The following is a 20,385-nucleotide window of genomic DNA, read 5'->3' on the forward strand; positions in this document are numbered from 1 at the left end:
ATGCCTCTGCCACTTTTTAATATTTCAAACCAAGTATTCTAAGACATGAGTGTAAGTCACAGGAATTGATCATAAATTATGAGCTATTAAAATCAAAAGTAGCCAATTTATAAGCTCAACTATGGAGGAGCCTTCTCTTGTTTCAGAGTCATGCAAAGAAACCAACAGCATTTAGCCCAATACCACCATTCCAACAGAATCGGCACAAAGCGCTCAGTTTTGTTTCTGTTTCAAAAAGAAACTTAAAACCATATAAATTGGTGGAATGTGGTCTACATACACACTCAGTGCTATAACGTATCTAGGGCAATGTGCCAATCAATTGATATCAGACTTCAGTTGGCAGAATCTTCTGTCTGACAGGCACACAGATGGTGGATATAAAAATTCATTTCAACAATCAATGGCAGCCAACTTTGAACAAGAGGAAGAATTTCCTGCATCTGCATTCAGTCCAGGCGTGTAATGCTTGTATACAATATGCTCAGTCCGGTGCCATTTCCTCCAAGAAAGTGTTGCTGAACAGTTGACAGGATGATAGTTAATCATATCGGCCTTTTATCATCATGTTTAATAATGGCCCAACCTATCCAGGAAGAAAATAAATAGGAATTAGGATACCACCCAAATAAATGGGAACCTGTGGATTATGCTAGGGTGCTTGTATAAAGTATGTTTATAAGCACATCTGCACAATAACTTCAGATAGTCTGTTTTCCAATTCTTATTATGAGAGTGATGGGGATGCATATTTCTTGTTCTGTCATTGATTTATGTAGTACTATTCTACACTTGTTTGAGTGTCTTTTTCACTCAGTTGGGAACATTGTCACCCAGGTCAGAAAATCAGGGCTCAAGCTCCACTCCAGCATTTCAGAACATACTGAGCCTGAAACTCTACATAGTACTGAGGGAGTGACGCTGTCAAGGAAACTAACTTAATCACACATTACACGTTCAGACTTCGAGGCAAAGAGGCTTTATTCGTGATATCACAGGAAGCCAATGCTGACAAAAGGTCAGATCTGTGGTCTCCGATGAGGACAAAAACAAGGCAATACTTATACACACCGTTATAGATTGTGACACAGGCATTGCATGTGAACAAGCACGTAACAATTTACAACATCCCCATAACACAGGTCATATATCACGATTTCACACCTTTTGGTTGTTGATTCGTTATTTTTAAGCAGAATGTGTCTTAAACTTCTGGTCAACATTGCACAACATGATCTAAGCTTTCTGCAGTCTTGCAACAATTTGTCACATATATCTTACTTGACCTATTTTCCCATCATTCCAACCTCTAATTCTAAGCATTAGCTACATTCTACATCTAATCTCTTTTTACGCTTTAATTGTTCTTCCACAGGTCACAGGTGCTATTTTTTAAATGAAAATGTTGAATCAAGGCCCTGTTTGAGAGCATGCTGAAAAATATCATTCAGAAGTTGTCACTTTTTCTACGTATTTCAGTAAACACAAGTTTCTTTTTGCTTTGCTCACCAAGCAGGTAAAGGTTACTGCAGCTGTTTTATGTAGAGAATTTTCAGCAAATGGCTAAGACCCATAACCACATGATACCTCCGGAGTTAAAAATTGTAATAGACAAAATAAATCAGAAAGAGCAGTTATATGAGATCATTTGATTTAATATCACATGTGACTTGGTGTCACTTTTTTTTTGTAATGGGCCCATGAAGCAGCTTGGGGTGTTTTATTGCATTAATCATAAATGGGTGTTGTAGTCCAGAGGATTGGACTAACAAGACTTCAAATCCTACAACATTAACTGGGAAATTGAAATTTAGCTCAGAAAATAAGTCTGGAATTTAAAGACATCTGTAATGGTAATGATTGATGGAAAAATCTACTCAGTTCACCAATGTCTTTTAGGTAAGGAAATCTGTTGTCTTTAGTTTGTGAGGTCTATATATTTTGGCTTCAGTTGACTTTTACCTGCTCTCTGAAATGCCCTACTCAAGAAGACTGCTCAACCACTATATCTTCAAGGAAAATTAGATATGGATAATAATGCTGGCCTTGCCAGTGACTCCCACATCCTGAGGATGAATAAAACCAATAAATGGTTTCTGTTAAAGAAGAATTTTGTTACTAAAGGCTATAAACCAGGTAGGTCTGCTTGGTTGCATTGTATCCCTATGTTAACTGTGTTTCATGCTGCCTGCTGCTAGTTTGCATTGAATTATTAAGAATAAACATGGAGCAGCTGAACGTTTACCTCTTGTGGCTCTCCTAGAGCTTCTCCCAGCATTTTTTCTATATTCCTCATAATTGCGACCTTCTGATGGGATTTCAATGGATACTCAATCCTCTTTGGAGTTGGTGCACCCTTAAAATAAACAGAAACATTAGTAGCAGCTTTGCTCCACTGCACTGTTGTTTGAAAATCGATTTAACCTGTCAACATCGGAAGTCCTTCAAAGTTCAAATATTACATGTACACTGCATTTGTGTTGATTTAACAGCATGACATGTTAGAAGAACCTGACTCATACCTTATCTCCTAATGAAAATAATTTTTTTCACTGATACATTATGTTTACAAACAGAACATTTGAATGGCTTACACCATTCAATGCGCAACAGATTTTGGTTTCAGTTGTCGGACAACAGGGACTACTGCTCTTCTACATTGCATTAAAAAAAAACATGATGTGGCAGTTTTAAACTGGTATTTTTGTTTGAACAATACAATGTATATTTATACAGTCTCTTCAATGCAATTGGTCCAGCTGACAGCATTCCCAACAAGCTGGACAACAACAGGGAGGCATTGGGACAAGGATGGTGTGGTCATCCTTGTCAAAGGCTGCAGCCAGACTGAGAAAGGTGAGGAGGGCACAGTGACTTTGAAATGTGCTAATTTGGTATGGAGTAGAACCTGACTGAAGGAATTCCTGGAAATGTTGGCAAAGATTTCGAACAGGACAACATATTCAAGAACTTGACTTGAAATGGCTGAATATAAGAACATAAATTTGTCTCTTGCTACACTTACCTTGTACCAGAAGTTGACAGTAATAGTGATTCCTCCATTAAGCAATGATTCAATATGATGCCACCTGTAATTAATTTAAATTATTACAATGGTGGCACTGATCTAGAACAATATTAAGGATTACCAGCAACAACATGTTGTTAGAATTTAATAAATCATTGTTATTAGCTGCCCATTCGTTCTCACCCAGTGTTGCATAAAACCATGTTTGGAAGGCGTCATTGTGATCTATTTTTGGAGGTCAAGTTGCCAGGTAGTAACACGATCACAGCTGGACTCCAGACTGAGTCTGATTCATTATCTTGTCTGATATGCAGAAGTGCTGGAGATTTCACCAATCTCCACAGGCTGGGGAAGGGGCAGGAATACAAGGGGGCATTCCCACTCTTTAGGCGGCCACTGCTGGGTAGAATTTTACTCTCCTCTTGTGATCGCTGCCAAATCTGTCTAGGCAGATCCTTGGCTTAGTGTGCTCCTCACTTCCATAGTAGGCACATTATAAATTTGAGAGAATTTACTCTTTAAAAAATAATTCTAGATGTGAATGCATCTAATCTTTAATACAGCAAAGTCACACAACCAAAATTCTTGGGTACAGAGCATCTGTTGAAGATCTTGCAAGGGACCTTAAGGAAGCAAGGGAATTATGGAAACTGATGTCATCACTACAGGTATATAATTCGCCAGAAATTGAAGCAAAAAGGTTTTTATTGTACAAGAGTATATTACTCCTGCCATAATATGTGTTTCAGCTCTGATGCTATTAGCAGTAGTAGCTGTGGCAGTACCAGTTAAGGAATCAGTAGCACCAGTAAGGAATCAGTGTTTCATCCTGATACATTGCAGACCACAATGCTCTATCTAGTCCCAGCCCATGTTTGAGGGGCAGAAATCTATCACTGCTGAGCGTTACTTAAAGAGTTCAAATGGCATATATTAAAAAAAAATCAAAATTCCTGTAACAGCCTGCAAGTAGAAGAGCAAATTAAAATAACAGAACAATAGCAACCATCAGAAAGCTGAGTAATGTTTTCAAATCCAATCTGAGTCTCTTCCAGAAGTTCAGAACATGATTTGATCTGACAAATCAATCAGTATTGAATGAAAGCTTCACTGCCTGAAGTACAGTCATTGAGACAAGACTTTCATCTGATGCTTCACCCAGTTTTTTTAGGATGCAAGGGTCTCTGTGGAAACATTTGAACGAAAGCAGGGAGTTTCTCCTGGTACACTGGTTATCTCTTGACCAACATCAATAAATCAGATTAACTATTTACCTCATTTAAATCTTGCCATGCACTAATTGGTTACCATATTGTAAGATAGTAGGCAGGTTGATGTTTTATGATTTGTTTAGTTCATTTATAGTCACATAATCAAACTATATGCATTGATTAATCTAATAAATTATTCTGATTAACTATAACCGGTGTAGATTTTATACTTTAAAATCACGTGATTCTGCTTAGATTCACTTGATGAAGAAATTCACCACAGGATTGCAAACAGAATGAAAATGACACACTTTTTCTTTAAATTTCAGGACAAATGCCAAAGGCCCCTGTGTACCTGATTTCCATGTCACATGATTTCCTTACTGCGCCTACCACCATTGTTTAAGGAAAATGTAAAGTCTTCCGTATCAAATACAGCTTAACCAATGCATGAAGCAAATTTTTGATTTGATTTGATTTGATTTGATTCAGTACGTGCTGTTTCTGCCTCCCATTTGTGCCTGAACACATCGTTATTTGTATATTGCTTTAATTTCCAATAACTTAACCTACCATCCAGTAATGAATTTCTTTTTGAGTGAAAACTTGCTCCAATAGTTTGTAAGTATGTTAAGTTTAATGCTTACTTACCAGTACATAGGGATGTACAATACATCTCCAGGTCCAACCACTGTTTCATATCCTACAACATTCCTAAAATTAGGAAACCTTTCATAATCTGGATTTTCAAAATCCACCTAGATGGAGAATAAAGGAGGAAATCCAATTCAATCACCAAGGTTAAAAAGACAGTTCCATGTGCATGCGTGAATATTTGTATTCTATGTGTATTAAAATAAAAAACTAGGGGACAATTTTTTAAGATGAGAGGAGAAAGATTTAAATGGGACTTCAGGAGCAACTTTTTCACATAGAGAGTGGTTTCTGTGTAGAATGAACTGCCAAAGGAAGTGGTAGATGCAGATACAGTTAGGACATTCAAAAGGCATTTGGATGGGTACATGAGTAGGAAAGGTTTAGAGGGATATGGGCCAAAGACAGGCAAGTGGGATTACTTTAGTTTGGGAAACTTGGACAACATGAACTAGTTGGACCGAAGGGTCTGTTTCTGTGCTGTATGGCTCTAGGCATGAATGTAATTACCTACCATCAGTCATAGAGGCAAGCAACACATTTGAATGTTGCACCAGACTTTAGTTGGTCTCGCCCAAATAAAATAGCTTTGTTTCTTTTCTTGATATCTCCTTGTTCAGGAAACATTCTGATGTGATCAGATATACCATCTGACTTTGACCATTCTATGAAACATTAGTCTCTCAAAGAGTGGTGTGTAGTGCAGATCAGCTAAACTTTCCACCTCACTGTTGCTGCTGAGGAAAGCACAGGGGATAGGAATACTAAGAGCTCCCTGGCCATTCTCATGATCAAACAGGTTACATCAAAATAAAGCAGCACTGTTTGTAGCCTAGAAGTAGGTTATCTGCATTTAGAGTGCAACCAGGGGATCTGGTTGAAAATCTTTAGAAAAAAAGTGTGGGATAGCCATGATATGCTGTTTAGTGCAAGGAGTTCAGATTGTCCTCTTCCTATCAACTTATTATTTATACGCTGTCTTTAACATAAGCAAATTCCTGAAGGAACGGCACAGAAGTGTTGTCAAACAAAATCTGAATTAGAATGGTTACAGCACAACAAGAAGCTATTTGGCCCATCATGTCTATGGTTGCTCCTGTATCACAGGAACATTCAGCAAGCCCCACTTCTGGAACTTCTCTGTGAAAGGCTGCAAATTTCTTCTCTTTGAGTGCTTATCCAATTCCTTTCCAAAATCTATGAATAATAGGATGATATTAAGGTAGATGACCAAAAACTTGGCCAAAGAGGTGGATCTTAAAGATTATTTTAAAGGAAGAAAGAGAATTACAAAGAATTACAGAGATATGGACTTGGGCATGGCAGGGACACCCACTACTGTTAAAATAGGATATGTTCAACAGTCCAGAGTTGGAGGATTGCAGATATTTTGGAGTTTTGTAGAGCTGGGGCAGATTACAGCAATAGGGAGGGTACATGCCATGGAGGAATTTATAGACAACTATGAGAATAGTAAAATTGAAGTACTGGTTAACCAGTGATCAGTGAGCATTGGTGATGGGTGAATAGAACTTAATGTGAGTTCATACATAAGGAACAGAGATTTGAATTATCTCAATATTACATGGATGGAACATTTGAGCTGGCCCAGAGTGTGTTGAAGTAATCAAGTTTAGAATTCACAAATGCCTGGAATTTGGTTTCAGCAGCAAATGAAGTTTTTGGCGGTGGGGGGGTTGCAATTTGGGTAATGTTGTGCAGGTGGAACTAGGCCGTCTTGGTGATGGTACAGCTATGTTATGAAAAATCATCTCAGAGACAGATATGACACCAAGGTTCTGAAGAGATCAGTTCACTCTCAGGCAGCTGCCAGGAAGAGGGATGGTATGGTGGCTAGGAAATGGATTTTGTGATGAAATAAAGGTAATGTCGTCATTGTCCCAGAGGAGATGGTGGTGAGATTTTTTTTCTATTTATTTGTGGGATGTGGGCATCGCTGGCTAGGCCAGCATTTCTTGCCCATCCTTAGTTGCCCTTGAGAAGGTGGTGGTGAGCTGCCCTCTTGAACTGCTGCAGTCCATCTGCTGTGGGTTGACCCACAATGCCATTAGGGAGGGAATTCCAGGATTTTGGCCCAGCGGCAGCGAGGGAATGGCGATATATTTCCAAGTCAGGATGGTGGGTGGCTTGGAAGGGAACTTGAAGGTGGTGGTGTTCCTATATGTCTGCTGCCCTTGCCCTTCTAAATGGAAGTGGTCGTGGGTTTGGAAGGTGCTGTCTGAGGATCTTTGGTGAATTCCTGTCGTGCATCTTGTAGATAGTACACACTGCTGCTACTGAGCATCGGTGGTGGAGGGAATGGACACTTGTGGATGTTGTGCCAATCAAGGGGTCTGCTCTGTGCTGGATGGTGGCAAGCTTCTTGAGTGATGTTGGGGCTGCACCCATCCAGGCAAGTGGGGAGTATTCCATCACACTCCTGACTGGTGCCTTGTAGATGGTGGACAGGCTTTCAGGAGTCAGCCACCATGCCTCAGGTGAGGGCTGAGATTAAGTAGGTGGGATCTTCATGAAAACAAGGCATTGATTTACTCAAGGTGTAGAGCTGGATGAACACAGCAGGCCAAGCAGCATCAGAGGAGCAGGAAGGCTGACGTTTCGGGCCTAGACCTTCTTCAGAAAGGGTCTTCTTGTTATCACAGATTCTCCAGCATCTGCAGTTCCTACTATCTTTGATTTACTCAATACTTATTTGTAGGGAATTTCTGTGCTCTCAGGACTAGTCAAGGAACTTACAATTTAAAGACAGTTGAGGGGTTGACAAAGATGGTGGTATGATAGAACTGGTGTCTTCTGTGTACTTGGGTATACTGACACCATGCTTCAGAATATATCACTGAGGAGCAGCATGTTTAACGGGCCAAATGGCCTCTTACTCCTTATATTCCTATGTACATAAGAACAACTACTTTGGGAAGTTTGGTGGCGACTTCATGCAATTACTTCCAATAGAATAATTGATTAAAGGATATCTTACCTGGCTCTGTCTATCACACGGGTGATGGACTGGGTATGGATATAAACAATCAAACTGATCAGGTGGGAACAGAATACAACGTTTGTAACCTTTAATTTGTGCAAAAAAGTTCTGCTGTTCGTCATAGTGTGCTGGTGTGACATTCCCTGGAAGAAAGGAAAAACAAACAATGCAATGGAGTAGCAATCTAAGTAAGTGGTCAGAAGAAATTACACCAATTTCACCAGGAAGAACTATTGATGGTAACTCTTTTAATTCAAGTAGTTTACTTCAAATGATTTTTTTTGTTTAAAATAAACATCAGCAGCAGACCAACCAACAATGGAACTTTTTTCTTGGATTCCACTGCTTCAAGTTATGTAAAAGGATTAAAGTTTCCCTTTACTTCGATCATTACATAAATAGTGGTGAGCAAAGGCCATTCAAACTTCAACTTAAAATTATCATTCTAGAAAGATCCTCACAGTTGTCCCATTGCAGCATCAAATTGAGTAGTTTGAGAGTTTTTTACATCATTTGAGGAAGCAGTGGTAATTCAAAAAGGTTCTGTTGTTGTTTGGTCTGCTCCTTATGTTTATTTTAAACAAAAAATATCATTTCAAGTAAGCTACTTGAATTAAAAGAGTTAGCATTAATTGTACTTCCTGGTGAAATTGTTATTTCATACTTTCTAGTCTGATGGAAGCTTTCCTGACTCTAGGGAATTTTGGAAAATTATCACCTTCGCATCTACTACCTCATTAGTAACCTCTCTTAAGACTCTAGGATGATGTCCATCTGGCCCGGAAACTTGTCAGTCTGCGGCTTCATCAGTTTCTTTAGTACCATTTCCTTCACGATTAGAATTTCATTAAGTTCCTCTCTCCCTCCTAGTTCCTGATTTACAGGTGTTGCTAGAATGCTTTCTGTATCTACACCGTAAAGACAGAGGCAACATATTCTATCATTTCATCTGCTACTTCCTTATTATCTACTATAGACTCCCTATGCTTACTCTCTAGAGGACTAGCACTCACTTCACGTATTGTTCTCTTTAAAAACCTGCAGGAATTCTATTTGTTTTTGCATGTCTAGTTAGCTTTCCCTTGTACTTTAATTTCTTCCCGCAATTAATCTTTAAGTAATTTTCTGCCAATCTTTATATGCTGATCAATTATCTGGTCTGCTGCTCATCTTTGCATAAACATATGCTTTTCACTTGTTGGATGCTTCCCCTAACTTCTTTTGTTACCTTCAGATGTGACTCCTCCCTTTGGAATTATTCTTCATAGTAAAAATATATTTTGTCTGTGTATTCTGAAATATCTCTTTAAATATGTGCCATTGCATCTCTATTGCTCAATCCCCTAGCCTAATATACTAATTCACTTCAGCTAGCTTACTTTGATGTACTCATGGTTGCACTTATTCAGGTTTAAAATATTAGTCATAGTCTCACTCTTCTCCCCTTCAAACTGGGTATAAAATTCAATCAATTATTACTGCATTCACTTTACGGTTACCTTTACTCTGTGATCATTATTAATTCTATCACTTACACAATACCAAGTCCAATATAACCTGCTCTCTGGGTGGTTCCAGAATGTGTTACTTTAAGAAACTCTCAAAAGCATTCTATGAACTCTTAATCCAGGTCACTACTGCCAATCTGATTTTATCAGTTTATATGTAATTAAAGTCACCCATGATTATTGTCACCCCTTTATCACAAAGACCAAATATTTATTCTTATATATTTTGCCCTACATTGTGGATATTGTTCAGGGACCAGTAGACCACTCCCATTAATGCCTTTTACTCACTATTTTCTCACTATTCCTCCCTTCCATCCAAACAGATTCTACATTCTGATTTCTGATCAAGGTCATTTCGAACTACTGCATCAATGTTACCCTTGAGTAACAGTACTGCCTCTTCTTCTTTTGCCTAGCTTTTTACTCTTCTTGCATATCATATAGCACTCAATATTCAGAATCCAATCCTCATCATTTTGCAGTCACCTCTCTGTAAAGGCTATCATATTTATTTACTTCAATGTGCATTATCAATTTGTTTATTATGAATACTATACATATTAAAGTACAGGGCTTTTAGTTTTGTCTTGATGAGTTTTGCTCTGATGACTGCAAGACAAAAATCGTGGACTGCAAATCTTTTCTTCTTCAGCAACACTGAAATAAAGAAGTATTAAACCTCATAGTTTTTAAACTGATACATTTTATTATTGTGGAGAAGTTTTATTACTTAGGACGACTGACATGTCAATAAATTGAAGACGTTTTAAGAATCTGAAAAGTTAAAGTATAGAACACAAGTATAAATGATCCTGGAAAAAAAGTGACTACCAACCTTCCATTCCTACAAGCAGCAGGTTGGATGTGAGCTGGCCCCAGTTCCGCTTTGTCTGTTGCTTGTTAATCCAGTTCCAGTTAAAACCCAGGAAATCCATGACAATTTTCTTCCCTACTGTGTCATTCAGCGTTTGTTGTAAGTAATACCTGCAATTAAGTGGAGGGGGAAGGTTAGATCATGTGGAATACAGGGAGAGCTAGCCACTTGGATACAAGATCGGCTCTAAAGTAGGAGACAGAAGGTGGTGGTGGACAGTTGCTTTTCGGACTGGAGGCCTGTGACCAGCGGTGTGCCACAAGGATCTGTACTGGGTCCACTGCTTTTCATCATCTACATAAGTGATTTGGAGGTGAATATAGGAGGTATGGTTAGTAAGCTTGCAGATGACACCAAAATTTGGGGTGTAGTGGACAGCAAAGAAGGTTAACTCAGTCTACAATGGGACTTTGTTCAGATGGGCAAATGCGCCAAAGAATGGCAGATGGTGTTTAATTTAGGTAAATGTAAGGTGCTCCATTTTGGCAGGGCAAGTCAGGACAGGACTTACACACTTAATGATAAGGTCCTGGGCAATGTTGCCAAACAAAGATACCTTCGGTGCAGGTTCATAGTTCCTTGAAAGTGAAATTGCAGGTAGACCGGGTAGTGAAGCAGGCATTTGAAACGGTTGCCTTTATTGGTCAGTGCACTGAGTATAGAAGTTGTGAGGTCATGTTGTGACTGTATAGGACATTGGTTAGGACACTATTGGAATACTGTGTTCAAATCTGATCTTCCTGCTATTGGAAAGGTATTGTGAAACTTGAAAGAGTGCAGAAAAGATTTACAAGGATGTTGCCAGGGTTGGAGAGTTTGAGCTATAGGGAGAGGCTGAATAGGCTGGGGCTATTTTCTCTGGGCAGTCAGAGGCTGAGCGGTGACCTTGTAGAAATTTATAAAATCATGAGGGGCATGGATAGGATGAATAGTCAGGTTTTTGTCCCAGGGTAGGGGAATCCAAAACTAGAGAAGATAGTTTTAAGTTGGAAGGAGAAAGATTGAAAAGGGACCTAAGGGATGACATTTTCGTGCAGAGGGTCGTATGCATTTGGAATGAGCTGACAGAGGAGATGGTGGAGGCTGGTACAATTACAACATTTATAAGGCATCTGAATGGGTATATAAATCGGAAGGATTTAGTGGGTTATAGGCCAAATGCTGGCAAGTGAGACTAGATTAACTTAGAATATCTGGTCAGCATGGATGAGTTGTACTGAAGGGTCTGTTTCCATACTGTACAACTCTATGACTCTACTGTAACCTAGGATGTGCTACAAGAGCTCTAAAGGAAAATAAGGCAAGGGAATAAATGTACATTTTTTTTCAATCATTCACAGGACATGGAGGTTGCTGGCCAGGCCTGTATTTATTGCCCATCCTTAATTTGCCCAGAGGGCAGTTCAGTGTCAACCACATTGCTGTGGGTCTGGAGTCACATGTAGGCCAGACCAGGTAAGGGTGGCAGATTTCCTCCCCTAAACGACACTGGTGAACCAGATGGGTTTTCCGATAATCGGCAATGGCTCCATGGTCGTCATTAGACTCTTAATCACAGACTTTTATTAAATTCAGATTCCACCAACTGCCATTTCAGGATTTGAACCTGGGTCTCTGGATTAATAGTCTAATGGTAATATCACCAGTCAATCACCTCCCCCTAAATCAAAATGGACACCTGAGACTAAGTTGCAGACTGTATTTTCTCTCTCACTGTCATTTTTGACCCCACCCACTCATGAAGACATTTTATCCTGCATCTCATGCACAAAATATTCACATAGATTTACACACTATTTACAGCACAGAAACCGGCCATTCAACCCAACTTGTCTGCACAGGTTTTTATGGTCCCAGACAAGCTTCCATTTGGACTACTTCATCACACGTCAACATAACTTTCTAATCTTTTCTCCTTCATGTATTCAACTAGATTCCCCTTAAAGGTATTGATGACATTCACCTCAATTGCTCTTACTTCAATAACATGCAACACTTATAGAGCGCCTTTTAACATCTCCATGCACTTTACAGGAGCAAATTTGATCATAATCGGTCTGTGTAAAACAGCTTCTTCTTAATTCCTTACTGGCTTTACAATGACTATCTTATTCCTATGGCCCAAAGTTTTAGACTCCCCAGTTAGTGAAAAGTCATTCCTACGTCTAGCCTATCAAATCCATTCATAATTTTAAAGACTTCTATCAGGCCACCTCTCAATCTCCTCTTTCCTAAAGAAATAACTCCAGCCTATTTAATTTTTTCCTCCTTTATATCTGGCAAGCATCTGTCCAAGTATCCCTTTTACATGGCTTACTATCAAATTTTGCTAGGTAATATTTCTGTGAAGCACCTTGGGGCATTTTACCGTGTTAAAGGCACCACATTAATACATTATAATAAGCTCTAATTAAGGTACAGAAGAAGAAAAGTCAGGCATTACTCTGTGGAGAAGGATTGTACCCAGAAAGTTATTTGACAATTATTGCTTTTATCTTTCAAGGTAAAGGTTATCTGAATAAGATTCCTGATAGAAATCTGAATTAGCAAAGTAGAACTGGTCCAGGACTATAAAGAAGTTCATAAAAAGACCCAGAAGAGGCATTGTAACTCAGTGTTATGTTCAAGCTAACAGTGTAGGGAAATCACTGTTGCTTTCTGTACTGAGCACAATGAAACACATCTCTAGGATTAGGCATAAATTGTCAAGCATTTATGTAAACCATGCCAGTCCTAAGCAACACCAAGGACATTCTGTCCAGTCGGCATCAACTTGTTGCTTGCTTATCCCTAAATTTCATCTCCATGGTGTGCTGATCAATACTTATCTTTCAATCAACATCATTAGAAAGACATTACCTGGTCATTATCTCATTGTTGTTTGAGGTAACATTAGCTGCTGCATTTCTTATATTACAAAAGTACATTCAACCAAACTTTAATGGATATAAATTGCTTTGTGATTCACGTTCATGAAAGGAAATGTACGCATGCACGTGTTTCACTTGTCTTTGCGCCTGACTCTTGCTATTGTTTGATATCAGTTTCCCATCAACCCCACCTGAAATGGTGTCCAAAACTAAGCCAAGCTTCAAATTCCCCAATGCGAGGGACTTCTTACCTCTGCAATATTGTCCACCTCTGCCTTTATTTTCATCATCACTAGGTTTCTATTTTTGCCAGGCTCCCCAAATCCAATCAACCACAAAATTCCAGTGCTAGATACAGAGGTGGATTTGCTATGTCACTCAACATAATCCAGCATTATGCAAATAGCATTACTGCAGTTTGAGAACTTGAAATCAGTTTTAAAAATTTGGAAACAAAGTTACTGATTCAGTCCAAATAACTGCAAAGCTGTCAGACTATGGGGGAAAAAGTCATTAGAGATTGTTTGATGACTTATTTGTAATTCCAGTCCCACATCATGTGGTGCATTGTTAACTGCCCTCTGAAGTAGCTGAAAAGACCACTAAGTCAGGCAATAAAGTTGGCAAATAATTCTTTGCTTTGCCAGTGATGGACAATTAAATCACAGGAACATGGGGATGATGAGAGATTACTCACTGTCAAGCTCCGAGTGAAACTCTTCACTTGAGAAATGAGCTTCCCTGTATTGCAAGGCCTGAATTGGAGCTCTTTCAATGCTCCTGGCAGAAAAGACTTTCATATAAACTGTAGTCGTCCATGTCAGCTGCTAAGCCTTCTCGGCTGCCGTGGAGTGTAATTTAACATTCTTTGTCTGTTTTGGGTGAGCTGCACTGAGAATCAGAAAATTGCTATTGTGCAGAAGGCCATTCAGCCCATCGTGTCTACATGAGCTCTCCGAATGAGCACTCGGTGTCCTGTAACCCTGCACATACTAGAATGTCCCAACTAAATCTGCCTCCAACACACTTCCAGGCTGTGCATTCCAAATCTTGACAAATTGCTGTATAAACTTTTTTTCTCAGTTTGCATTTGCTTCCTTTGCAAATTTCTTTAAATCTGTGTCCTTTCGCTCTCAATCCTTTTACAAGCATGAAGAGATTTGCCCCCATCTACTATGTGCAAACCACTCATGATTTTGAAAACTTCTATCAAATCTCCTCTTAACTTGTTCATCTTCAAGGAAAACTTATAAGTTCCAACTTATCATCATAACTGAAGTTCTCATCCCTGGAACTATTTTCATAAATCTACAATTCTCTACATAGTTCTCCCCCAGCCCAAGATCCCCACATTCTTTGTTTTGTGAGATACAGCCAAGGCTGACATTTATTTTTCATCCATAATTGCCTGACTCAGTGGCTTTGTCAGCCGTTTCGGACGGCAGATAACAGTTTACTATATTGATGTGGGACTTGAGTTACAATTAAGTCATTAAAAGGATAGATTACTTTTTCACGTGCCTCATAGTCACTTTGAATGGTAGCCTTCTTGTTTCCAGATTTTCAAAAGTTATTTTAAGCTTTCAAATTGTGGCATAGGATTTACACTCATGGTCCAGTGACACAAGTCCACGATCATACTCTGCACTGGAGTACTCCTGGTACTTTGAAGGTACTCAGACTCTCACTGTTAGCACAGGACGACCAAGCTATTTCAGAATTTTCTCCAGAATCTCTACAGCATTGCAATTACTTCTGATGAGTTTTCCTAGAGAGGGTGAAACTGCAAGTTACAGTAACAGGCATGACTAGTGTTTGCCGTTGCTGGAAAGGGATGGCAGGAATGTGGTTTTAAATGCAAAGGACATCAAGGAAAGGCTGCTTACAGGAGTGCTCACATCATGCTTGAATCACAGAATTCAACAAGACAAAGACTAATGCTCCAGAAATGTAGAGTCAGCACCAAGAATGCACAAAGAAACATTTGCGGGGGAAATCATCCCACAAATTATGTCAACATTCTTAGAAAGGACAATGAGGAAAAAAACTAGATAATGATTAAATGTGATAGCCATGGAAATCAGGCTAGTGCCTGGATAACAATTAGGTTTTAAATACTTTTGCCAGTTAGGAGAGGGAACTAGAATGACCAAACAATGGGAGATAAGCGACAAAAAACTGCAGATGCTGGAATCCAAGGTAGACAAACCAGTGTCTGGAAGAACAGAGCAGGCCAGGCAGCATCTGGAGGAAAGGAGCAGTCAACTTTTCAGGTATTACCCTGCTCTGTTCTTCCAGCCACCTGTTTGTCTATATTCAATGGGAGATGCAAAACTACACACGGCAGTCAGGGAGCAGGTTTTTCCGGTTTGAGATGGGAACACTGAGCAGCTTCCAAAACGTAAGTCACCTCGGGTGCTGCCCAAAATGGGTAGCTACATACAATAAGAAATAGTTAACAGATTGTATGGCTGATGAAATTTTGTACCAAGTAAGGAAACTGCATCAATTGGACACCTTGTTGTTGGGCACTAATTTTAAGTATTAAGAGTTAAAACTAAACTTCATGCATATTTTTAAATCACATATCTTCTTTATCCCAGAGATAGTAGGAACTGCCGATGCTGGAGTCTGAGATAACAAGGTGTAGAGCTGGATGAACACAGCAGGTCAGGCAGCATCAGAGGAGCAGGAAAGCTGACGTTTCGGGTCTGGACCCTTCTTCAGAAATGGGGGAGGAGAAGCGGGCTCTGAAATAAATAGAGAGAGGGGGAGGCGATGGTGGAAGGTGGATAAAGGAGCAGATAGGTGGAGAGAAGATGGACAGGTCAAGGAGGCGGAGATGGAGCCGGTAAAGGTGAGTGTAGGTAGGGAGTTGGGAGGGAGTTGGTTAGTTGTGAGAAGACGGACAGGTCAAGGAGGTGGGGATGAGGCTTATTGGTAGGAAGTGGGTGGGGGTTGGTCAGTGAGGTGGGAGGATCGGATAGGTGGGAGAAAAGACGGACAGGTCAAGGAGGCGGGGACGAGCTGGGCTGGTCTTGGGATGAGGTCGGGGGTGGGGAGATTTTGAAGCTTGTGAAGTCCACATTGAGACCATTGGGCTGCAGGGTTCCCAAGCGAAATATGAGGTGCTGTTCCTGCAGCCTTCGGGTGGCATCGTTGTGGCAATGGAGGAGGCCCAGGATGGACATGTCGTCCAAGGAGTGGGAGGGGGAGTTGAAGTGGTTTGCAACTGGGAGGTGCAGTCATTTGTCACAAACCAAGCGTAGGTGTTCCACAAAGCGGTCTCCAAGCTTCCGCTTGGTTTCCCCGACGTAGAGGAGGCCACATCGGGAACGGTGGATACAATATACCACATTAGCAGATGTGCAGGTGAACATCTGTTTAATGTGGAAGGTTTTCTTGGGGCCTGGGATGGGGGTGTGGGGGGAGATGTAAGGGCAGGTGTAGCACTTCCTGCGGTTGCAGGGAAAAGTGCTGGGGTGGGGGGGCTAGTGAAGAGTGTGGAGTGGACGAGGGAGTCACGGAGAGAGCGGTCCCTCTGGAAAGCAGATAAGAGTGGTGAGGGAAAAATGTCTTTGGTAGTGGGGTCAGATTGCAGGTGGTGGAAATGGCGGAGGGTGATGCGTTGAATCCAGGCGTACTGGGTACTTCAAAAGTCTGCTGATCCATGTTTTGTGGATTTAGTTTTTAATGTATTAATTCATTTCACTTGTGTTAAAGTTATCTTGACTAAATGAAGCTGCTAATTACAAGATGTGAATGCAAAAATGTGAAATAAAGATCTTGCTTGCAAGTAGCTCAGGATTAACATTGTGTGAGATGAAATTTAAAAAAAACTAAACAAGTTAAATTTGTGTTTAGAACACAGAACTGTACAGCTCAGGAACAGGCCCTTCAGCCCATAATGTTGTGCCAAAGATGACATCAAATTAAACTAATCCCTTCTACCTGCCATTGGTCCATATCCCTCCATTCCTTACATATTCATGTGCTTATCTAAAAGCCCCTTAAACGCCCCTATTGTATCTGTTTCCACCCCCACCCATGGCAGTGCGTTCCAGACTCCTACTATTCTCTGTGTAAAAAAATTGCCCCTCACATCTCCTTTGAACTTTCCCCCTAACCTTAAATGCAAGGCCCCTAGTATTTCTTTCAAGGAAATTTGCTGTTCTGAACTACACAGAACACACAGAATAGGGATCGTTCAACTGAGCCAACTGCAACGTTCCACATATGTCTCCTCCCATTCTATCTATTGCATCTCAGCCTTTTACCCTATCTTTTTATTCTCCTACCCTCATGTAGAAGCACGGAACAGTAACTGCACAGCATGTGGCCATTCAGCTCATCTTATCCATATTGGTTCTTTGCAGCAGTAACTCAGCTATTCCAACTTCTCTCTCATTTTGTACTTATCTAGTTTCTTTTTGAAAGCCTCTAATCTAAACTTGCCGAATCTTTTCACTTGGCATGCCTCATTTCAATCGTGTATGTGCATGTGTGTTTGTGCAAGAGTAAGCAAATTTCAGAAAGATAAGGTTTGGCATAACGGTAAACATACATTTAAAAAATTACAGTGCAATAAATTAAGTAAACAAGTAATTAATAAAAAATAACCACTAAAACTGAGTCAAAGAGCTTACTAATAAAACCTTGTTCTCCCTTTTTAGTTAAGAAACAGAGCAAGGAAGAAGCAGATTAAATCCCCAGTCTTGATCATTAGAGAAGGGAACTGGGGCTGAGCTAAGGAGTTAGGTTTAAGTAACACTGACCTTGTTTCTCCATTTCAAAGGGTACAGAACATTAAAACAGGGAAGTCTTGGTAAGGCAGTGCAGAGAAGGTTCACTAGACTAATCTCAGTAATGGAGGAACTGTCTTATGACGACAGGGTGAATAGGTTGAACTTGTACACATTGGGGTTTAGGAGTCTAAGTGGTGACCTCATTGAAACATACAAGATTCTTAGAGGACTTGAGAGGTTAGATGCAAAAAGGCTGTTCCCCCTTGTGGGCGAGCCTACGACCTGAAGGCACAATCTCAGAATAAGGGGTCGCCCTTTTAAGAGAGAGATGAGGACTTGTAACATTAGCTTGCTGTCTCCACAGATGCTGTCTGACCTGCGGTGATCTCCAGCATTTGTTGTTTTCAGTACAGATTCACTACAGCATCTGCAGTTATTTGCTCCTACAAGAATTTCTTCTTTCAGGGGTGATTGAATCTGTGTAATTCTTTATCGCAAAGGGCTTTAGAGGTTGGATCATTGAGTATATTCAAGGTCAAGATAGGTAGATTTTTAATCAGTAAAGGGATAAAGGGTTATGGGAAAAAGGCAAGTGTTGGATAAGGCTATAGATTAACAAGAACTGATAAGAAGCTTTACAATGGACTGTTATGCGAATGGAATTACGCTGAATCATTCAGGTCTGCTAAGAGCTAAGATTGCAGGAAATCAGTAACTGCTGTCTCTATCAAATAACGATGAAACATTTGGATTGGTCACATGCACTGATAATTCTAAATGAGTCATGCGCTTGGCACGGAGACCTGTGTATAAAGCAGCCCAAGAGACCCCTGATTTTCAGCAGGGCTTCAAAGAATAACACTGCAAGAGCTAACCTATGTCAGGAGGTATATTGAAGACATCGAGAGAAGTTCCAGCCTGGCCAGCTGCCAATTCGCCCAAGTAATAATATTCAGGGGTTAGCTACAGAACCTAGAGTGGTAAAAGACAGTGATTGAAATACCCCTAGTAGTTAAAAGCATGTGTTATTTGTTTAAGTGTGCAATAAATTAATTGAGTTTTACAGAGCTCTAAGTGTGACTGCTGTATTTTCATCTATGTATATACTGTTGTCTCTCGAAACAGGCAACACAGGAAAGTGGAGCTGAGGATTATCAGATCAGCAATGACCTCACTGAATGGCATAGAAGACTCAATAGGCTGAATGGCCTACTTCTGCTCCTACATCTACCTCTGGTGGCAAACACTCCAAAATGGCCTTGCAGAGGTCAAAATGAAAGTGAGGGCTTTCATTAGTTGACTTTTAGTCTGGATGTTCCTGAAGTTTTTTTTTGTGGGGGGGATGAAGAAGGGAAAGGTGTGTTATGTCTGGCTTACTCAGTTTCAGTGTTCAAATATACATTCAGTTCCCGTCTCACAGCCTCCCTCCTGCACAACTACAACTTCACTCCAATACTCCTTCCTTCTCTCTCTCCCTCTTACACATGCTGTACAAATCTGGGAGGCCTGCTTTGTTTTTTTTTAAATTGCAGCTTTTCAGGGCCTGCAAGGTCTTGTCTGACCCCCAACTTACTGCTCAACTCTAAGACACTTTCCACGCCCAGTTTGACAAACTGGTTGCCGTTCTACTTGGCAACTCCCAGTCTCGTTGCCTCACCCACCCAGCAGGAATCTTGTCTCTAGCAAAATGCCCCAGTGACTGCAGACTCACTGCCATTTTGCGAGTCTAATGCTTGGGCTGACTGAAGGTAAAGATAAAAATAGAAATTGTTGGAAAAACTCAGCAGGTCTGGCACAATCTGTGGGAAAAAAGCAGAATTAATGTTTTGGATCCAGTGACCCTTCCTCAGAACTGTTGTAGTTCAGAAAAGGTTGGTATATATGTTGAAGATGGAGTGGGGAGAGGGGGATATGTAAACAATAGGTGGAGATGGAGCCCAGACAGACAGAAAAGCGATTGTGTAGGCAAAGGAATGGGTAAAGGTCAGCCTGGCAGAATCAATGGCTGCTAATCGGGAAAATATTCGCTGAGTTTTGCTGAAGCACTGCATTGAGTCAAAGATGTTCGCTAGTGAACATGGTGGTGCACTGAAATGGCAGGCAGCAAGAAGCTTAGGATCATTTTTGCGGACAGAATGTGGGTGTTCTGCAAGTTGGTTGCACATTTTATACAAAGGTAGGAATTTTTGCACAGTTTGCAAATTGTTCCAATTAAACGGCCCATCAGCAGCAAATATGGGACAGAAATGGCCTCTAAATTAAGGGGCAGTGGCTTACAGACTCTTCCACATCCCTCCATTTAGAATCGTGGTCGAAAGTCAGATAGGACTCCTTGGCAGGTTGCATTCTTGCCTTTGGGCCAACTGTTGGACAAGTCTGCTCTAACTTATTTGCCTCAACCACTTCCTGAGGTAGAGAGTACCACATTCCAAACACCAAGTAAATAAATTACTCCTTAGTTCCTGATTATATTTATTACTCACTATCCTGT

General features: G+C 40.4%; 1 protein-coding gene across 1 annotated transcript; it reads right to left on the bottom strand.

Moving 5' to 3' along the window:
• On the bottom strand, positions 1 to 18,853 carry hif1an (hypoxia inducible factor 1 subunit alpha inhibitor). The gene is made up of 7 exons (XM_048593044.1): positions 18,770 to 18,853; positions 10,241 to 10,389; positions 7,892 to 8,037; positions 4,891 to 4,997; positions 3,026 to 3,089; positions 2,246 to 2,356; positions 1 to 586 (listed from the first exon to the last, which is right to left on the bottom strand). Exons 2-7 carry the CDS (start codon positions 10,338 to 10,340, stop codon positions 542 to 544), a joined length of 573 nt encoding a protein of 190 aa, XP_048449001.1. The 5' UTR covers positions 10,341 to 10,389; positions 18,770 to 18,853; the 3' UTR covers positions 1 to 541.
• Between the last annotated feature and the right edge of the window lie 1,532 nt (positions 18,854 to 20,385).

Source organism: Rhincodon typus, unplaced genomic scaffold, assembly GCF_021869965.1.
Source record: "Rhincodon typus isolate 14 unplaced genomic scaffold, sRhiTyp1.1 hic_rhity00002255, whole genome shotgun sequence".
Classification (NCBI taxonomy): Eukaryota; Metazoa; Chordata; class Chondrichthyes; order Orectolobiformes; family Rhincodontidae; genus Rhincodon; species Rhincodon typus.

Bases quoted from the DNA above. Each gene is read 5' to 3' on its own strand.
- hif1an (XM_048593044.1), bottom strand. From the start codon at position 10,340: ATGGATTTCCTGGGTTTTAACTGGAACTGGATTAACAAGCAACAGACA. The intron at 3,090-4,890 runs GTAAGTAAGCAT...AATTAATTACAG, and splicing joins TTGTACATCCCTATGTACTG to GTGGCATCATATTGAATCAT. The intron at 2,357-3,025 runs GTAAGTGTAGCA...GTTTATTTTAAG, and splicing joins CTGTCAACTTCTGGTACAAG to GGTGCACCAACTCCAAAGAG.